At 45.6% G+C, this 21,938-nt stretch overlaps 1 protein-coding gene across 2 annotated transcripts in view; it reads right to left on the minus strand.

Moving 5' to 3' along the window:
- The window catches only part of ampd2b (adenosine monophosphate deaminase 2b), a 96,723-nt gene that overhangs the window by 15,022 nt on the left and 59,763 nt on the right, over positions 1–21,938 (minus strand). For both annotated transcript variants that reach the window (XM_065005157.1, XM_065005156.1), the window contains exons 12-16: positions 13,240–13,403; positions 11,327–11,453; positions 9,580–9,743; positions 1,792–1,912; positions 661–834 (exon numbers count right to left, since the gene is read on the minus strand). In XM_065005157.1, coding sequence (XP_064861229.1) covers positions 661–834; positions 1,792–1,912; positions 9,580–9,743; positions 11,327–11,453; positions 13,240–13,403 — 750 coding nt within the window. The remainder of the gene's footprint in view (positions 1–660; positions 835–1,791; positions 1,913–9,579; positions 9,744–11,326; positions 11,454–13,239; positions 13,404–21,938) is intronic.

Below are 21,938 nucleotides of genomic sequence, written 5' to 3' on the forward strand. Positions count from 1 at the left end.
TCTATTCTCCACAGCCACTTATCTACCCATCAGAACATGGTCTATTCTCCACAGCTACTTATCTACCCATCAGAACATGGTCTATTCTCCACAGCCACTTATCTACCCATCAGAACATGGTCTATTCTCCACAGCCACTTATCTACCCATCAGAACATGGTCTATTCTCCACAGCCACTTATCTACCCATCAGAACATGGTCTATTCTCCACAGCTACTTATCTACCCTCCAGAACATGGTCTATTCTCCACAGCCACTTATCTACCCATCAGAACATGGTCTATTCTCCACAGCTACTTATCTCCTTTTTTTTTTTTCCATCTCTTTTTTTGTGTGACAAAACTAAATCAGTAGAGATGAAAATGCGATGGAAACATTATTGAACATATATTTTTATTCGGTACATGAAAACTGAAGAGAAAAAGCACTACGTCATTACTGATTTATATCAGAAACAAGTCAGTTTGGTGGAAACACCTCCGCTGGTGGGGAAAAGGCGTATATTTTCTTTATGTAGATTTTTTATGAATATTTTCATGAAAATCAGTTGCCAATTGGATGGAAATATTTCTAGCTAGTGACATCATAGACATGTAATATAGCATATATTTGCATATTTGCATAGCGTTTATTTATATACATCGTTGAGGTTCACCAACCTTAGTGAAGTGGAACTGCAGAGGATCGTCAGTGGACAGTGACACCATGAGTCCTCTGGACAGATATTCAGGCAGAGGGTTACGGTGGTAGCTGAGGAACAGGCTGTTGTTGCTGAGAGGAGACATGGCGATACCGATCTGAGCCAGGTAGTACAGGTACTGCAGCACAGGGGCCTGGAGGGGATAGGGGAAAAGACATGGTGATACACTATGTGAGCCAGGTAGTACAGGTACTGCAGCACAGGGGCCTGGAGGGGACAGGGGAAAAGACATGGTGATACACTATGTGAGTCAGGTAGTACAGGTACTGCAGCACAGGGGCCTGGAGGGGACAGGGGGAAAGACATGGTGATACACTATGTGAGCCAGGTAGTACAGGTACTGCAGCACAGGGGCCTGGAGGGGACAGGGGAAAAGACATGGTGATACACTATGTGAGCCAGGTAGTACAGGTACTGCAGCACAGGGGCCTGGAGGGGACAGGGGAAAAGACATGGTGATACACTATGTGAGCCAGGTAGTACAGGTACTGCAGCACAGGGGCCTGGAGGGGACAGGGGAAAAGACATGGTGATACACTATGTGAGCCAGGTAGTACAGGTACTGCAGCACAGGGGCCTGGAGGGGACAGGGGAAAAGACATGGTGATACACTATGTGAGCCAGGTAGTACAGGTACTGCAGCACAGGGGCCTGGAGGGGACAGGGGAAAAGACATGGTGATACACTATGTGAGCCAGGTAGTACAGGTACTGCAGCACAGGGGCCTGGAGGGGACAGGGGAAAGACATGGTGATACACTATGTGAGCCAGGTAGTACAGGTACTGCAGCACAGGGGCCTGGAGGGGACAGGGGGAAAGACATGGTGATACACTATGTGTTCTTGTTGTGGGGCCGTTGTCCCCATGGAAACGTCGTTGATAGAAAAGAACAACCAACCCATGAACCATATGCTTTGGAACATTTACAGTAGCCGCCATGTTTGAAGGGCACCAGATGGTCACAAGCTCGTACTGTACTTGACCGAGGCCTTGTCCCCATTGGAGTGCGGGAAATAGAGAGATTGTGGCGGCTGACAAGTGTGCGTGTGCGTGTGAGTGTTGCTCGGGGGATTAAAAGGAGCAGCAGTACCTTCCTAAGCAGTAGTCCGTGGGAGATGTTTTCTGACAGCATGAAACCTGACACCAGGTGATGGATAGGCCCCGCCTCCCCACAGTGAGGACGCAGCACCAGGGTGTTGAAACCTCTCTGCCTAGGACACACACAGAGAGCTGGTTCATTGATAGATAGATAGATAGATAGATAGATAGATAGATAGATAGATAGAGAGAGAGAGAGAGAGAGAGAGAGAGAGAGAGAGAGAGAGAGAGAGAGAGAATCTCCACCCGGCACAGCCAGAAGAGGACTGGCCACCCCTCATAGCCTGGTTCCTCTCTAGGTTTCTTCCTAGGTTTTGGCCTTTCTAGGGAGTTTTTCCTAGCCACCGTGCTTCTACACCTGCATTGCTTGCTGTTTGGGGTTTTAGGCTGGGTTTCTGTACAGCACTTTGAGATATCAGCTGATGTACGAAGGGCTATATAAATACATTTGATTAGATTAGATTTGTACACACAATCATAGAGGTACGGTGGGGAAGAGACTCAAACCATATACAACACAACTACTCAGACAGCTAAAGAGATAAGGTGGTTATAATACCTACAGCAACACTGTATAACACAGCTACATAACATAGAGGTCAAAGCCAGGTCATATTGAGTTTATGTTGCATCTTGCACTGTTCTGTTCTGATAAGTGATAGTATTGTCGGTGGGTTTCCTGTGTCCATTATCTATTGGTATGTCTGTATAGGGTCATGACCCTCACTGAAATGTGAACGAAGAAGTGTTGCTTATGACTTTTAGTAGCAAGTATCTACAGTAGCTCAGGGCTCTTCAACCCTGTTCCTGGAGAGCTACCCTCCTGTAGGTTCACACCAGGGCTCTCCAAACCCTGTTCCTGGAGAGCTACCCTCCTGTAGGTTTACACCAGGGGGTCTCCAACCCTGTTCCTGGAGAGCTACCCCCTTTAGGTTCATACCAGGCCTCTCTGACCCTGTTCCTGGAGAGATACACTCCTGTAGGTTTACACCAGGGGGTCTCCAACCCTGTTCCTGGAGAGCTACCCTCCTGTAGGTTTACACCAGGGCTCTCCAAACCCTGTTCCTGGAGAGCTACCGTCCTGTAGGTTTACACCAGGGCTCTCCAAACCCTGTTCCTGGAGAGCTACCCTCCTGTAGGTTCACACCAGGGCTCTGCAACCCTGTTCCCGGAGAGCTACCCTCCTGTAGGTTCACACCAGGGCTCTCCAACCCTGTTCCTGGAGAGCTACCCTCCTGTAGGAGGAGAGCAACAGGGTTGTACTGAAAACCAACAGAAACAGGGTTGTACTGAAAACCTACAGTAACAGGGTTGGAATGAAAACCTACAGCAACAGGGTTGGAATGAAAACCTACAGCAACAGGGTTGGAATGAAAACCAACAGAAACAGGGTTGGAATGAAAACCTACAGCAACAGGGTTGTACTGAAAACCTGCAGAAACAGGGTTGGAATGAAAACCTACAGGAACAGGGTTGGAATGAAAACATACAGGAACAGGGTTGGAATGAAAACCTACAGCAACAGGTTTGGAATGAAAACCTACAGGAACAAGGTTGGAATGAAAACCTACAGGAACAAGGTTGGAATGAAAACCTACAGGAACAGGTTTGGAATGAAAACCTACAGCAACAGGGTTGGAATGAAAACCAACAGAAACAGGGTTGGAATGAAAACCTACAGCAACAGGGTTGGAATGAAAACATACAGGAACAGGGTTGGAATGAAAACCTACAGAAACAGGGTTGGAATGAAAACCTACAGGAACAGGGTCGAACTGAAAACCTACAGGAACAGGGTCATACTGAAAACCTACAGGAACAGGGTTGTACTGAAAACCTACAGGAACAGGGTTGGAATGAAAACCTACAGGAACAGGGTTGTACTGAAAACCTACAGCAACAGGGTTGTACTGAAAACCTACAGGAACAGGGTCGTACTGAAAACCTACAGGAACAGGGTTGTACTGAAAACCTACAGGAACAGGGTTGGAATGAAAACCTACAGGAACAGGGTTGTACTGAAAACCTGCAGAAACAGGGTTGGAATGAAAACCTACAGGAACAGGGTTGTACTGAAAACCTGCAGAAACAGGGTTGGAATGAAAACCTACAGCAACAGGGTTGGAATGAAAACCAACAGAAACAGGGTTGGAATGAAAACCTACAGCAACAGGGTTGTACTGAAAACCTACAGGAACAGGGTTGGAATGAAAACCTACAGGAACAGGGTTGAATGAAAACCTACAGCAACATGGTTGTACTGAAAACCTACAGGAACAGGGTTGGAATGAAAACCTACAGGAACAGGGTTGGAATGAAAACCTACAGCAACAGGTTTGGAATGAAAACCTACAGGAACAGGGTTGGAATGAAAACCTACAGGAACAAGGTTGGAATGAAAACCTACAGGAACAAGGTTGGAATGAAAACCTACAGGAACAGGTTTGGAATGAAAACCTACAGCAACAGGGTTGGAATGAAAACCAACAGAAACAGGGTTGGAATGAAAACCTACAGCAACAGGGTTGGAATGAAAACATACAGGAACAGGGTTGGAATGAAAACCTACAGCAACAGGTTTGGAATGAAAACCTACAGGAACAAGGTTGGAATGAAAACCTACAGGAACAAGGTTGGAATGAAAACCTACAGGAACAGGTTTGGAATGAAAACCTACAGCAACAGGGTTGGAATGAAAACATACAGGAACAGGGTTGGAATGAAAACCTACAGCAACAGGGTTGGAATGAAAACATACAGGAACAGGGTTGGAATGAAAACCTACAGAAACAGGGTTGGAATGAAAACCTACAGGAACAGGGTTGTATGAAAACCTACAGGAACAGGGTTGGAACTGAAAACCTACAGGAACAGGGTTGTACTGAAAACCTACAGGAACAGGGTTGGAATGAAAACATACAGGAACAGGGTTGTACTGAAAACCTACAGGAACAGGGTTGTACTGAAAACCTACAGGAACAGGGTTGTACTGAAAACCTACAGGAACAGGGTTGTACTGAAAACCTACAGGAACAGGGTTGGAATGAAAACCTACAGGAACAGGGTTGTACTGAAAACCTGCAGAAACAGGGTTGGAATGAAAACTACAGGAACAGGGTTGTACTGAAAACCTGCAGAAACAGGGTTGGAATGAAAACCTACAGCAACAGGGTTGGAATGAAAACCAACAGAAACAGGGTTGGAATGAAAACCTACAGCAACAGGGTTGTACTGAAAACCTACAGGAACAGGGTTGGAATGAAAACCTACAGGAACAGGGTTGGAATGAAAACCTACAGCAACAGGTTTGGAATGAAAACCTACAGGAACAGGGTTGGAATGAAAACCTACAGGAACAAGGTTGGAATGAAAACCTACAGGAACAGGTTTGGAATGAAAACCTACAGCAACAGGGTTGGAATGAAAACCAACAGAAACAGGGTTGGAATGAAAACCTACAGCAACAGGGTTGGATTGAAAACATACAGGAACAGGGTTGGAATGAAAACCTACAGCAACAGGTTTGGAATGAAAACCTACAGGAACAAGGTTGGAATGAAAACCTACAGGAACAGGTTTGGAATGAAAACCTACAGCAACAGGGTTGGAATGAAAACCAACAGAAACAGGGTTGGAATGAAAACCTACAGCAACAGGGTTGGAATGAAAACATACAGGAACAGGGTTGGAATGAAAACCTACAGCAACAGGGTTGTACTGAAAACCTACAGGAACAGGGTTGGAATGAAAACCTACAGGAACAGGGTTGGAATGAAAACCTACAGCAACAGGTTTGGAATGAAAACCTACAGGAACAGGGTTGGAATGAAAACCTACAGGAACAGGGTTGTACTGAAAACCTACAGGAACAGGGTTGGAATGAAAACCTACAGGAACAGGGTTGGAATGAAAACCTACAGCAACAGGTTTGGAATGAAAACCTACAGGAACAGGGTTGGAATGAAAACCTACAGGAACAAGGTTGGAATGAAAACCTACAGGAACAGGTTTGGAATGAAAACCTACAGCAACAGGGTTGGAATGAAAACCAACAGAAACAGGGTTGGAATGAAAACCTACAGCAACAGGGTTGGAATGAAAACATACAGGAACAGGGTTGGAATGAAAACCTACAGCAACAGGTTTGGAATGAAAACCTACAGGAACAAGGTTGGAATGAAAACCTACAGGAACAAGGTTGGAATGAAAACCTACAGGAACAGGTTTGGAATGAAAACCTACAGCAACAGGGTTGGAATGAAAACATACAGGAACAGGGTTGGAATGAAAACCTACAGAAACAGGGTTGGAATGAAAACCTACAGGAACAGGGTTGTACTGAAAACCTACAGGAACAGGGTCGTACTGAAAACCTACAGGAACAGGGTTGTACTGAAAACCTACAGGAACAGGGTTGGAATGAAAACCTACAGGAACAGGGTTGTACTGAAAACCTACAGGAACAGGGTCGTACTGAAAACCTACAGGAACAGGGTTGTACTGAAAACCTACAGGAACAGGGTTGTACTGAAAACCTACAGGAACAGGGTTGGAATGAAAACCTACAGGAACAGGGTTGTACTGAAAACCTGCAGAAACAGGGTTGGAATGAAAAACTACAGGAACAGGGTTGTACTGAAAACCTGCAGAAACAGGGTTGGAATGAAAACCTACAGCAACAGGGTTGGAATGAAAACCAACAGAAACAGGGTTGGAATGAAAACCTACAGCAACAGGGTTGTACTGAAAACCTACAGGAACAGGGTTGGAATGAAAACCTACAGGAACAGGGTTGGAATGAAAACCTACAGCAACAGGTTTGGAATGAAAACCTACAGGAACAGGGTTGGAATGAAAACCTACAGGAACAAGGTTGGAATGAAAACCTACAGGAACAGGTTTGGAATGAAAACCTACAGCAACAGGGTTGGAATGAAAACCAACAGAAACAGGGTTGGAATGAAAACCTACAGCAACAGGGTTGGAATGAAAACATACAGGAACAGGGTTGGAATGAAAACCTACAGCAACAGGTTTGGAATGAAAACCTACAGGAACAAGGTTGGAATGAAAACCTACAGGAACAGGAACAGGTTTGGAATGAAAACCTACAGCAACAGGGTTGGAATGAAAACCAACAGAAACAGGGTTGGAATGAAAACCTACAGGAACAGGGTTGGAATGAAAACCTACAGGAACAGGGTTGGAATGAAAACCTACAGAAACAGGGTTGGAATGAAAACCTACAGGAACAGGGTTGGAATGAAAACCTACAGGAACAGGGGTTGGAATGAAAACCTACAGCAACAGGTTTGGAATGAAAACCTACAGGAACAGGGTTGGAATGAAAACCTACAGGAACAGGGTTGTAATGAAAACCTACAGGAACAGGGTTGGAATGAAAACCTACAGGAACAGGGTTGGAATGAAAACCTACAGCAACAGGTTTGGAATGAAAACCTACAGGAACAGGGTTGGAATGAAAACCTACAGGAACAAGGTTGGAATGAAAACCTACAGGAACAGGTTTGGAATGAAAACCTACAGCAACAGGGTTGGAATGAAAACCAACAGAAACAGGGTTGGAATGAAAACCTACAGCAACAGGGTTGGAATGAAAACATACAGGAACAGGGTTGGAATGAAAACCTACAGCAACAGGTTTGGAATGAAAACCTACAGGAACAAGGTTGGAATGAAAACCTACAGGAACAAGGTTGGAATGAAAACCTACAGGAACAGGTTTGGAATGAAAACCTACAGCAACAGGGTTGGAATGAAAACCCACAGCAACAGGTTTGGAATGAAAACCTACAGGAACAAGGTTGGAATGAAAACCTACAGGAACAAGGTTGGAATGAAAACCTACAGGAACAGGTTTGGAATGAAAACCTACAGCAACAGGGTTGGAATGAAAACCAACAGAAACAGGGTTGGAATGAAAACCTACAGCAACAGGGTTGGAATGAAAACATACAGGAACAGGGTTGGAATGAAAACCTACAGAAACAGGGTTGGAATGAAAACCTACAGAAACAGGGTTGGAATGAAAACCTACAGGAACAGGGTTGTACTGAAAACCTACAGGAACAGGGTCATACTGAAAACCTACAGGAACAAGGTTGTACTGAACACCTACAGGAACAGGGTTGGAATGAAAACCTACAGGAACAGGGTTGTACTGAAAACCTACAGGAACAGGGTCATACTGAAAACCTACAGGAACAGGGTTGTACTGAAAACCTACAGGAACAGGGTTGTACTGAAAACCTACAGGAGCAGGGTTGGAATGAAAACCTACAGGAACAGGGTTGTACTGAAAACCTGCAGAAACAGGGTTGGAATGAAAACCTACAGGAACAGGGTTGTACTGAAAACCTGCAGAAACAGGGTTGGAATGAAAACCTACAGCAACAGGGTTGGAATGAAAACCATCAGAAACAGGGTTGGAATGAAAACCTACAGCAACAGGGTTGTACTGAAAACCTACAGGAACAGGGTTGGAATGAAAACCTACAGGAACAGGGTTGGAATGAAAACCTACAGCAACAGGTTTGGAATGAAAACCTACAGGAACAGGGTTGGAATGAAAACCAACAGAAACAGGGTTGGAATGAAAACCTACAGCAACAGGGTTGTACTGAAAACCTACAGGAACAGGGTTGGAATGAAAACCTACAGGAACAGGGTTGGAATGAAAACCTACAGCAACAGGTTTGGAATGAAAACCTACAGGAACAGGGTTGGAATGAAAACCTACAGGAACAAGGTTGGAATGAAAACCTACAGGAACAGGTTTGGAATGAAAACCTACAGCAACAGGGTTGGAATGAAAACCAACAGAAACAGGGTTGGAATGAAAACCTACAGCAACAGGGTTGGATTGAAAACATACAGGAACAGGGTTGGAATGAAAACCTACAGCAACAGGTTTGGAATGAAAACCTACAGGAACAAGGTTGGAATGAAAACCTACAGGAACAGGGTTGGAATGAAAACCTACAGCAACAGGGTTGGAATGAAAACCTACAGGAACAGGGTTGGAATGAAAACATACAGGAACAGGTTTGGAATGAAAACATACAGGAACAGGGTTGGAATGAAAACCTACAGAAACAGGGTTGAATGAAAACCTACAGAAACAGGGTTGGAATGAAAACCTACAGCAACAGGTTTGGAATGAAAACCTACAGAAACAGGGTTGGAATGAAAACCTACAGGAACAGGGTTGTACTGAAAACCTACAGGAACAGGGCTATACTGAAAACCTACAGGAACAGGGTTGTACTGAAAACCTACAGGAACAGGGTTGGAATGAAAACCTACAGGAACAGGGTTGGAATGAAAACCAACAGGAACAGGGTTGTACTGAAAACCTGCAGGAACAGGGTTGTACTGAAAACCTACAGGAACAGGGAGGGAATGAAAACCTACAGGAACAGGGTTATACTGAAAACCTACAGGAACAGGGTTGTACTGAAAACCTACAGGAACAGGGTTGGAATGAAAACCTACAGGAACAGGGTTGGAATGAAAACCAACAGCAACAGGTTTGGAATGAAAACCTGCAGAAACAGGTTTGGAATGAAAACCTACAGCAACAGGTTTGGAATGAAAACCAACAGCAACAGGGTTGGAATGAAAACCAACAGCAACAGGTTTGGAGAGCCCTGATGGAGAGTCCTAGCTACCGTTCCCACACATATAGCCAGGTGTTTACAGTGATAATGCTAGAATCAGTGTAAATGGTACAGTGCTGCGTTGTCATGTAGTCCTGTACCTGCGCAGGTGGTTGAGCACAGTCATGTTAGCGTACATATAGTACAGGTAGTAGGCATAAGGAGGGTTGTCTTCTTCAGTCCAGTTGGCTGGCAGAGGACTCTCCATGTTGAAGCAGTGATGCTCTGGTTTAGACTCATCGTCCACACTGTCGAAGCCCACCACCTGAACACACACACAACATCGTCATCGTAATCATCATTGTCGACGTTATCATCTTCGTGTTGATCATGGTCGTGTTCGAGAGCATCAGTTTAGGTCAGTCGCTGATGACGGACTGAGCTGACTGACTGACATTGTGATGTGTAGATCTGTCGGAAATTGATGTTCTCAAACACGGCCAGTGTGGCAGAAATCCTCTCTGATTGACTACCCTCTGTGGAGTCGGAAAACAACCGGAAATTACAGATTTTTCTGCTGCAGAGTAGCCTAGTGGTTAGAGTGTAGAGGCGGCAGGGTAGCCTAGTGGTTAGAGTGTAGAGGCGGCAGGGTAGCCTAGTGGTTAGAGTGTAGAGGCGGCAGGGTAGCCTAGTGGTTAGAGTGTAGAGGCGGCAGGGTAGCCTAGTGGTTAGAGTGTAGAGGCGGCAGGGTAGCCTAGTGGTTAGAGTGTAGAGGCGGCAGGGTAGCCTAGTGGTTAGAGTGTAGAGGCGGCAGGGTAGCCTAGTGGTTAGAGTGTAGAGGAGGCAGGTAGCCTAGTGGTTAGAGTGTAGAGGAGGCAGGTAGCCTAGTGGTTAGAGTGTAGAGGAGGCAGGGTAGCCTAGTGGTTAGAGTGTAGAGGCGGCAGGGTAGCCTAGTGGTTAGAGTGTAGAGGCGGCAGGGTAGCCTAGTGGTTAGAGTGTAGAGGCGGCAGGGTAGCCTAGTGGTTAGAGTGTAGAGGCGGCAGGGTAGCCTAGTGGTTAGAGTGTAGAGGCGGCAGGGTAGCCTAGTGGTTAGAGTGTAGAGGCGGCAGGGTAGCCTAGTGGTTAGAGTGTAGAGGCGGCAGAGTAGCCTAGTGGTTAGAGTGTAGAGGCGGCAGGGTAACCTAGTGGTTAGAGTGTAGAGGCGGCAGGGTAGCCTAGTGGTTAGAGTGTAGAGGCGGCAGGGTAACCTAGTGGTTAGAGTGTAGAGGCGGCAGGGTAGCCTAGTGGTTAGAGTGTAGAGGCGGCAGGGTAGCCTAGTGGTTAGAGTGTAGAGGTGGCAGAGTAGCCTAGTGGTTAGAGTGTAGAGGCGGCAGGGTAGCCTAGTGGTTAGAGTGTAGATGGGGCAGGGTAGCCTAGTGGTTAGAGTGTAGAGGCGGCAGGGTAGCCTAGTGGTTAGAGCGTTGGACTAGTAACTGAAGGGTGAAAGTTCAAATCCCCGAGCTGACAAGTTACAAATCTGTCGTTATGCCCCTGAACAGGCAGTTAACCTACTGTTCCTAGGCTGTCATTGAAATTAGGAATTTGTTCTTAACTGACTTGCCTAGTTAAATAAAGGTAAACTAAATTTCAGGGGAAGTGATGTCACTTCCTCTTTTGAACGTTAACAAGGCGGCACTCCATCTTAACTCCTCCCCCACATGAACTGGATTGGTTGAACAGTGCAGAAGACAACCTCCCCCACACACAGTTTTTTTCCCCTCTTCCGTCAGGACCAGAAAGATAACGCCTCTCGGGCATTTCTTTAAAAACCTGCTACGTCAGCTCACTGCTACACAAAAGCCGTAATAAACCGAAACACCAAAACACAAGTTTCTCTGAACCCACTAAACCAAACGGTTGTTTACTCACGTGCTGTAGGAAGAGGTGCAGCTCACGGTGATTGGTGGGGTCGATGGTGACCTCAAACAGAGGCATGAAGATGTTCTCCAGCAGCTCTTGGAAGTTAGACAGCTGCTTCTTTGTGTGGTACACATCACTGTGGAGAGAGATAGAGAGCATGCGGGTCTGGTCACCTTTGTGTGGTACACATCACTGTGGAGAGAGATAGAGAGCATGCAGGTCTGGTCACCTTTGTGTGGTACACATCACTGTGGAGAGAGATAGAGAGCATGCAGGTCTGGTCACCTTTGTGTGGTACACATCACTGTGGAGAGAGATAGAGAGCATGCGGGTCTGGTCACCTTTGTGTGGTACACATCACTGTGGAGAGAGATAGAGAGCATGCGGGTCTGGTCACCTTTGTGTGGTACACATCACTGTGGAAAGAGATAGAGAGCATGCGGGTCTGGTCACCTTTGTGTGGTACACATCACTGTGGAGAGAGATAGAGAGCATGCAGGTCTGGTCACCTTTGTGTGGTACACATCACTGTGGAGAGAGATAGAGAGCATGCAGGTCTGGTCACCTTTGTGTGGTACACATCACTGTGGAGAGAGATAGAGAGCATGCAGGTCTGGTCACCTTTGTGTGGTACACATCACTGTGGAGAGAGATAGAGAGCATGCAGGTCTGGTCACCTTTGTGTGGTACACATCACTGTGGAGAGAGATAGAGAGCATGCAGGTCTGGTCACCTTTGTGTGGTACACATCACTGTGGAGAGAGATAGAGAGCATGCAGGTCTGGTCACCTTTGTGTGGTACACATCACTGTGGAGAGAGATAGAGAGCATGCAGGTCTGGTCACCTTTGTGTGGTACACATCACTGTGGAGAGAGATAGAGAGCATGCGGGTCTGGTCACCTTTGTGTGGTACACATCACTGTGGAGAGAGATAGAGAGCATGCGGGTCTGGTCACCTTTATGTGGTACACATCACTGTGGAGAGAGATAGAGAGCATGCGGGTCTGGTCACCTTTGTGTGGTACACATCACTGTGGAGAGAGATAGAGAGCATGCAGGTCTGGTCACCTTTGTGTGGTACACATCACTGTGGAGAGAGATAGAGAGCATGCAGGTCTGGTCACCTTTGTGTGGTACACATCACTGTGGAGAGAGATAGAGAGCATGCAGGTCTGGTCACCTTTGTGTGGTACACATCACTGTGGAGAGAGATAGAGAGCATGCAGGTCTGGTCACCTTTGTGTGGTACACATCACTGTGGAGAGAGATAGAGAGCATGCAGGTCTGGTCACCTTTGTGTGGTACACATCACTGTGGAGAGAGATAGAGAGCATGCAGGTCTGGTCACCTTTGTGTGGTACACATCACTGTGGAGAGAGATAGAGAGCATGCAGGTCTGGTCACCTTTGTGTGGTACACATCACTGTGGAGAGAGATAGAGAGCATGCAGGTCTGGTCACCTTTGTGTGGTACACATCACTGTGGAGAGAGATAGAGAGCATGCAGGTCTGGTCACCTTTGTGTGGTACACATCACTGTGGAGAGAGATAGAGAGCATGCAGGTCTGGTCACCTTTGTGTGGTACACATCACTGTGGAGAGAGATAGAGAGCATGCGGGTCTGGTCACCTTTTTTTCAGATTTTTGTATTGGGTTTTCAGGTCAAATTGAAAAGAATCACGTTTCAGTAACAACAATGAGGTACTTTCACAGTAATTCAATGTTATCTGGCAGCTGGCTTGACTATAGCTGTGTGGAAGGACTGAAGCACTCTTAACCTCTGTCTATTACGAACATGAAAATATGTTGTTTCATTCAGAACAGTGTGGAAGAAGTGGGAACACCAGACAATTGTTTAATGGATGAAAGTAGTAGTAACAGAGATGGTATATAATGTTGTAAGAGGCTTTGGTGGTACTCACAAGAGTCGTGGCACCTGCAACAGCCAGCGTACGTTGTTAGAGTAGACTTGGTGTTTGACGGCCCACTGGGCCAGCTTGTCCCATTCGTCCCTCTGTCGGCCGTAGATGGACAGACGCAGCTCCACGTTCTGGTATTTACTCTCCTCCAGGTCAGCCATCACCTCCTGACGGGGTGCAGAGGCATACAATAGTCAGCAGGGGGCACTAAAAACTAGTATAGAACATTACTACTAAAATACAACATAAAATACAATACAACAGTACTACAATACAGCATTATTACAAAACAGCATTACTACAATACAACATTACTACAATACATTACTAAAATACAGCATTACTACAAAACAGCATTACTAAAATACAGCATTACTACAAAACAGCATTACTAAAATACAGCATTACTACAATACAGCATTACTAAAATACAGCATTACTACAAAACAGCATTACTACAATACAACATTACTACAATACAACATTACTACAATACAGCATTACTACAAAACAGCATTACTACAAAACAGCATTACTACAATACAGCATTACTACAATACAGCATTACTACAATACAACATGACTACAATACAGCATTACTACAATACAGCATTACTACAAAACAGCATTACTACAATACAGCAGGACTACAATATAGCCTTACTACAATACAGCATTACTACAATACAACATACAAAACAGCATTACTACAGTACAGCATTACTACAATACATCATTACTACAATACAGCATTACTACAATACAACATACAAAACAGCATTACTACAATACAACATGACTACAATACAGCAGGACTACAATACAGCCTTACTACAATACAGCATTACTACAATACAACATACAAAACAGCATTACTACAGTACAGCATTACTACAATACAGCATTACTACAATACAGCAGGACTACAATACAGCCTTACTACAATACAACATTACTACAATACAACATTACTACAATACATCATTACTACAATACAACATGACTACAATACAGCATTACTACAATACAGCCTTACTACAATACAGCATTACTACAATACAGCATTACTACAATACAGCATTACTACAATACATCATTACTACAATACAACATGACTACAATACAGCATTACTACAATACAGCCTTACTACAATACAGCATTACTACAATACAGCATTACTACAATACAGCATTACTACAATACAACATACAAAACAGCATTACTACAGTACAGCATTACTACAATACAGCATTACTACAATACAGCAGGACTACAATACAACATACAAAACAGCATTACTACAATACAACATGACTACAATACAGCAGGACTACAATACAGCCTTACTACAATACAACATACAAAACAGCATTACTACAATACAACATGACTACAATACAGCAGGACTACAATACAGCCTTACTACAATACAACATTACTACAATACAACATTACTACAATACATCATTACTACAATACAACATGACTACAATACAGCATTACTACAATACAGCCTTACTACAATACAGCATTACTACAATACAGCATTACTACAATACAGCATTACTACAATACAGCATTACTACAATACAACATACAAAACAGCATTACTACAATACAACATGACTACAATACAGCCTTACTACAATACAGCAGGACTACAATACAGCCTTACTACAATACAACATACAATACAACATACAAAACATCATTACTACAAAACATCATTACTACAATACAACATTACTACAATACAACATTACTACCAAGGACTCCTGATATCTCCAGGAGTTATAAGTATAATTTGTTGTCTTTATCAGTTGTGGTCTAGTACTGTCTCTTTGCTAGCTAGGTCCATCTACTTTAAGCGCTGTCTGTCTTCCCAGCAGCCTACTTGTGTTAACTGCTGACTGCTCATAACTTGCAGATGATTGTTGACACATCAAGCAGACATTAATCGACAGGGTTAATTATGACTGTTGTTGTTTTGGTAATCAGCGTCAACGGCGGTCTCGTGGTGAAAACTAAGACCTTCGCCCGAAACAAAGATGGTTTTGCAGAGTTGTTCGAGAAGGGAATGAGAAGGAATGCTCCGACACCACTCTCTCAGTATCTTACCTAATTATTTTCAGATTCTCTAATTTTGCTATTTTGAAGCTTTGGCATCTATGTATGTGTTCATTCTCAGCTCGTTCCTCACCCTGTAGGCTGTGGAGAACCTCCCACCCTGTAGGCTGTGAAGAACCTCCCACCCTGTAGACTGTGAAGAACCTCTCACCCTGTTGGCTGTGAAGAACCTCCCACCCTGTAGGCTGTGAAGAACCTCCCACCCTGTAGGCTGTGAAGAACCTCCCACCCTGTAGGCTATGAAGAACCTCCCACCCTGTAGGCTGTGAAGAACCTCCTACCCTGTAGGCTGTGAAGAACCTCCCACCATGTAGGCTGTGAAGAACCTCCCACCATGTAGGCTGTGAAGAACCTCCTACCCTGTAGGCTGTGAAGAACCTCCCACCCTGTAGGCTGTGAAGAACCTCCTATCATGTAGGCTGTGAAGAACGTCCCACCATGTAGGCTGTGAAGAACCTCCCACCATGTAGGCTGTGAAGAACCTCCCACCATGTAGGCTGTGAAGAACCTCCCACCCTGTAGACTGTGAAGAACCTTCCACCCTGTAGGCTGTGAAGAACCTCCCACCCTGTAGGCTGTGAAGAACCTCCCACCCTGTAGACTGTGAAGAACCTCCCACCCTGTTGGCTGTGAAGAACCTCCCACCATGTAGGCTGTGAAGAACCTCCCACCCTGTAGACTGTGAAGAACCTCCCACCCTGTAGGCTGTGAAGAACCTCCCACCCTGTTGGCTGCATCCCTTCTAATTTAATGCACCCTGCGCTCACAACCCATGTTCAATTCCTGGTCTCCGGGCAGGGTTTGGAATTGCTGATCTGCGGTCAAGAACGCCAAGTTCGTCTCAGCCTATGTTGCCCTTCAGTCCCTAGACTTTTTTGGCCCTGAAGGAGACATGGACCAAGCCAGAGAACATTGCTCTTTCTTCAGCTGCTCTCTCTTCATCTGACCCCACAGAGGGTGGTGGAACATGCCTGCATATTTCTCCTAAGTGGGACATTTTTCTCTGTTCTCCCTCACTCACCTGTCCATCATTGAAATTCCATTCTGTCACAATCACTTGTCCACTCAAGATGAACATTGTTTTCATCTATCACCCACCAGGTGTCCTTGATCAATGAGCTTTACACATGGATAAACTCATATCCCGACGATGACTCACCGCTCTTCGTACTGGTCGAGTTCAAACTCCCAACATCTGCCTTCGATGAATTTCTTTCCAACTCTCTCTTCCCCTCCTTGCCTCTTTTCACCTCTCCTTTTCCCAGTCCCCTCCCACTTTCCCAGTCCCCTCCCACTTTCCCAGTCCCCCTCCAACACACAAGGAAGGCAATACGCTCGACCTAATCTTTACTAGAGGCTGTTCTCCTACTAATCTCACTGTAACCCCCCTCCAGGTCTCTGTTCTCCTACTAATCTCACTGTAACCCCCCTCCAGGTCTCTGTTCTCCTACTAATCTCATTGTGACCCTCTCCATGTCTCTGTTCTCCTACTAATCTCACTGTAACCCCTCCAGGTCTCTGTTCTCCTACTAATCTCACTGTAACCCCCTCCAGGTCTCTGTTCTCCTACTAATCTTACTGTAACCCCCCTCCAGGTCTCTGTTCTCCTACTAATCTCACTGTAACCCCCCTCCAGGTCTCTGTTCTCCTACTAATCTCACTGTGACCCCCTCCAGGTCTCTGTTCTCCTACTAATCTCACTGTGACCCTCTCCATGTCTCTGTTCTCCTACTAATCTCACTGTAACCCCTCCAGGTCTCTGTTCTCCTACTAATCTCACTGTAACCCCCTCCAGGTCTCTGTTCTCCTACTAATCTTACTGTAACCCCCCTCCAGGTCTCTGTTCTCCTACTAATCTCACTGTAACCCCCCTCCAGGTCTCTGTTCTCCTACTAACCTCACTGTAACCCCCTCCTGGTCTCTGTTCTCCTACTAATCTCACTGTAACCCCCCTCCAGGTCTCTGTTCTCCTACTAATCTCACTGTGACCCCCTCCAGGTATCTGTTCTCCTACTAATCTCACTGTAACCCCCCTCCAGGTCTCTGTTCTCCTACTAATCTCACTGTAACCCCCCTCCAGGTCTCTGTTCTCCTACTAATCTCACTGTAACCCCCCTCCAGGTCTCTGTTCTCCTACTAATCTCACTGTAACCCCCTCCAGGTCTCTGTTCTCCTACTAATCTCACTGTAACCCCCCTCCAGGTCTCTGTTCTCCTACTAATCTCACTCTAACCCCCCTCCTGGTCTCTGTTCTCCTACTAATCTCACTGTAACCCCCTCCAGGTCTCTGTTCTCCTACTAATCTCACTCTAACCCCCCTCCTGGTCTCTGTTCTCCTACTAATCTCACTGTAACCCCCCTCCAGGTCTCTGTTCTCCTACTAATCTTACTGTAACCCCCTGAAGGTCTCTGTTCTCCTACTAATCTCACTGTAACCCCCTCCAGGTCTCTGTTCTCCTACTAATCTCACTGTAACCCCCTCCAGGTCTCTGTTCTCCTACTAATCTCACTGTAACCCCCCTCCAGGTCTCTGTTCTCCTACTAATCTCACTGTAACCCCCCCTCCTGGTCTCTGTTCTCCTACTAATCTCACTGTAACCCCCTCCAGGTCTCTGTTCTCCTACTAATCTCACTGTAACCCCTCCAGGTCTCTGTTCTCCTACTAATCTCAACCCCCCTGTGACCCCCTCCAGGTCTCTGTTCTCCTACTAATCTCACTGTAACCCCCCCAGGTCTCTGTTCTCCTACTAATCTCACTGTAACCCCCTCCAGGTCTCTGTTCTCCTACTAATCTCACTGTGACCCCCCAGGTCTCTGTTCTCCTACTAATCTCACTGGTCTCTGTTCTCCTTCTCCTATTAATCTCACTGTAACCCCCTTCTAGGTCTCTGTTCTCCTATTAATCTCACTGTAACCCCTCCAGGTCTCTGTTCTCCTACTAATCTCACTGAAACCCCCTCCTGGTCTCTGTTCTCCTACTAATCTCACTGTAACCCCCTCCAGGTCTCTGTACTCCTACTAATCTCACTGTAACCCCCCTCCAGGTCTCTGTTCTCACTATTTTGTTTCCTTTTCTTCCAAACCTAACCACTCAGCCCCTACCCCCTCCAGGTCTCCCTCTCCTCCAAACCTAACCACTCAGCCCCTACCCCCTCCATGTCTCCCTCTCCTCAAAACTTAACCACTCAGCCCCTACCCCCTTCAGGTCTCCCTTTCCTCCAAACCTAACCACTCAGTCCCTACCCCATCCAGGTCTCCCTCTCCTCCAAACCTAACCACTCAGCCCCTACCCCCTCTAGGTCTCCCTCTCCTCCAAACCCAACCACTCAGCCCCTACCCAGATGGTCATGTGCCGTCAAAATCTTCTCTCTCCCACTACTCTCTCTTCTAACCTATCATCTCTCCCTTCTGCTAAATCCTTCTCCGTCCTGTCTCTTGAATCTGCCTCTTCAACCCTACTCTCCTCCCATTCCGCATCCTATGACTCACACTGTCCCCTTTCCTCCAGGCCGGCTCGGCCCTCCCCTCTTGTTCCGTGGCTGAGTGACACATTGCGAGCTTACAGAACAGGGCTACGGGCAGCTAAGCGAAAATGGAGGAAAATTAAACTTCCTATCATCCAATCAAACCCTCCTCTCTACCTTCTCTTCTTCTTTCTATCCTCTTCCTCGTTCTATCCTCCTCCTTTTCCTCTTTCTCGCCTCTTCCTCGTTATATCCTCTTCCTCTTTCTCTCCTCTTCCTCTTTCTATCCTCTTCCCCGTTCTATCCTCTTCCTCGTTCTATCCTCTTCCTCTTTCTATCCTCGTCCTCATTCTATCCCTACATGTCAAGCCTCTAACCCTAGGAAACTCTTTTCTACCTTCTCCTCCCTCCTTAATCCTCCCCACCACGTACTCTCACTACTGGTGTCCCCGAGGGCTTAGTTCTAGGCCCTCTCCTCTTCTCTCTATACACCAAGTCACTCTGCTCTGTCACATCCTCACATGGTCTCTCCTATCATTGCTATGCAGATGACACTCAACTACTTTTCTCCTTCCCCCCTTCTGACACGCAGCTGGCGACACTCATCTCTGCGTGCCTGGCAGATATCTCAGCTTGGATGTTGGCACACCACCTCAAGCTCAAACTCAACAAGATGGAACTGCTTTTGCTCCCGGGGAAGGCCTTGCCCGCTCAAAGACTTTTCCATCACGGTGGACAATGTCTCGCTCCTGTAGGTTTATGCTCTACAACATCCGTAGATGTCACGCCTGCTCCCAACCCCCCCCCCCCCTGGCGCTCGATGGCGCCAGGCTCCACAGCATTGCGCACTCCTGCCATCATCATTAGGCACACCTGACTTCCCCCCTCTGTCACGCGCATCAGCGATTATTGGCTCACCTGGACTCAATCACCCCTGTCATTACCTTCCCTATATATGTCTGGTTCCCTGAGATGGCGGAGATTGCGCCTGAAGAATATGGCTGACGTTTTACGTTCTCCTAACCAATTGTGCAATTTTGTTATTTTTTGTGTAAATTATTTTTTCTTGTGTACATAATGTTGCCTCTACTATCTCTTATGACCGAAACGAAGGTGAACTACTCACTGGAAGAAACTTTTTCCTTTAACGAGTCTGACGATAAGGATATCCTGCTTTCACTGGAACAGGCCCAAATTATTTCCTTTTACATTGAACCTTTATTTAACTAGGCAAGTCAGTTAAGAACAAATTCTTATTTAACTAGTTGCTCCTACCCTCTACTTTTTTGAACATTTTGTTAAAAATCGCGCAACATTTCAGCGCCCTGCTACTCATGCCAGGAATATAGTACGTTCATATGGTTAGAATGTGTGGATAGGAAACCCTCGGACGTTTTAAAACTGGTTAAATCACGACTGTGGCTATAACATAACGTGCGTTACATCGGAAAGCGCAGGAAAACCTGATCACAGAAAATGGAAATAAATATCCTTGCGCCACTTCCAGCAATTGTTAACAGTGAGCCGAATTAGATAAGACCGAGCATTCAACTCCCACAGCATCCCCATGTTGTCTAGAGTCTTGTGAATTGAATCATCTTTGATTCTTGGTTGAACCGAAACAGGGGCACCACTTACCTCCGGTCTCCGCCCAGATCATTCCGGAAGAGCTCTCTCCTGAAATTTTTTCCAAGACGACAGCTAATGATTTTTACATCGCCTACGGATGATTTTTATCGCTTATTAACGTTTACTAATACCTAAAGTAGCATTACAAACGTATTTCGAAGTGTTTTGTGAAAGTTTATCGTCTACTTTTTGAATTTTAAAAAATGACGTTACGTTGTGAAATCGCAGTTTTTTTCGTTTATCACACAGTCTACATATAACGATATCTTGGCTTTATATGGCCCAATTTAATCGAAATAAAGACCCAATAGTGTTTATGGGACATCTAGGAGTGCCAACAAAGAAGATGGTGAAAGGTAATGACTGTTTTCTATTTTATTGTGCGGTTTGTGTAACGCCGAAATGCTAATTATTTTGTTTACGTCCCCTGCTGTGCTTTTGTGTTGTAGTGTATTGGTGCATGCTATCAGATAATAGCTTCTCATGCTGTCGCCGAAAAGCATTTAAAAAATCTGACTTGTTGCCTGGATTCACAACGAGTGTAGCTTTAATTTGATACCCTGCATGTGTATTTTAATGAACTTTTGAGTTTTAACTAATACTATTAGCATTTAGCGTAGCGCATTTGCATTTCCAGAGCTCTAGTTGGGACGCAAGCGTACCAAGTAGAAGCAAGAGGTTAAAAAGACGGCCTACTGGTGAACAGTGGGTTAACTGCCTTGTTTAGGGGCAGAACGACATATTTTTACCTTGTCAGCTCGGGGATTCGATCCAGCAACCTTTGAGTTACTGGCCCAACGCTCGAACCACTAGGATACCTGCCGCCCCATAAGGTCCACGCCTTTTGCGTGAAGAAAAGACGCCGGAAAAGGGGACGTAGATCGGGGATCCTTCTGAGAATCTGTAGGCGAGCGAGTAAACTACTAATGTCTTCCATTCTCCTTGCTAACTTACAATCATTGGAAAATAAAATTGATGACCTACTATTAAGATTATCCTACCAACGGGATATTAAAAACTGTAACATCTTATGTTTCACCGAGACGTGGCTGAACGAAGAAACAGACAATGTAGTGCTAGCGGGATTTTCCGGCAGAACAGAGACGCTACCTCCGGTAAGACGAGGGATGAGTGTCTTTTTGTCAATAACAGCTGGTGTCTAATATTAAAGAAGTCTCGAGGTATTGCTCGCCTGAGGTAGAGTACCTTATGATAAGCTGTTTACCACACAATCTACCAAGAGAGTTTTCATCTGTATTATTCGTAGCTGTCTATTTACCACCACATAGCGAAGCTGACACTAAGACCGCTCTCAACCACCTCTATAAGGCCCTCAGCAAAGAAGAAAATGCTCAGAAGCAAAACTCCTAGTGGGGACTTTAATGCAGGCAAACTTAAATCAGTTTTACCAAATTTCTACCAGCATTTCACGTGCAACCAGGGGGAAAGAAATTCTAGCACAGACTGGAATATGTCCCGGG

The sequence above is a fragment of the Oncorhynchus nerka genome, linkage group LG20, assembly GCF_034236695.1.
Source record: "Oncorhynchus nerka isolate Pitt River linkage group LG20, Oner_Uvic_2.0, whole genome shotgun sequence".
Taxonomy (NCBI): Eukaryota; Metazoa; Chordata; class Actinopteri; order Salmoniformes; family Salmonidae; genus Oncorhynchus; species Oncorhynchus nerka.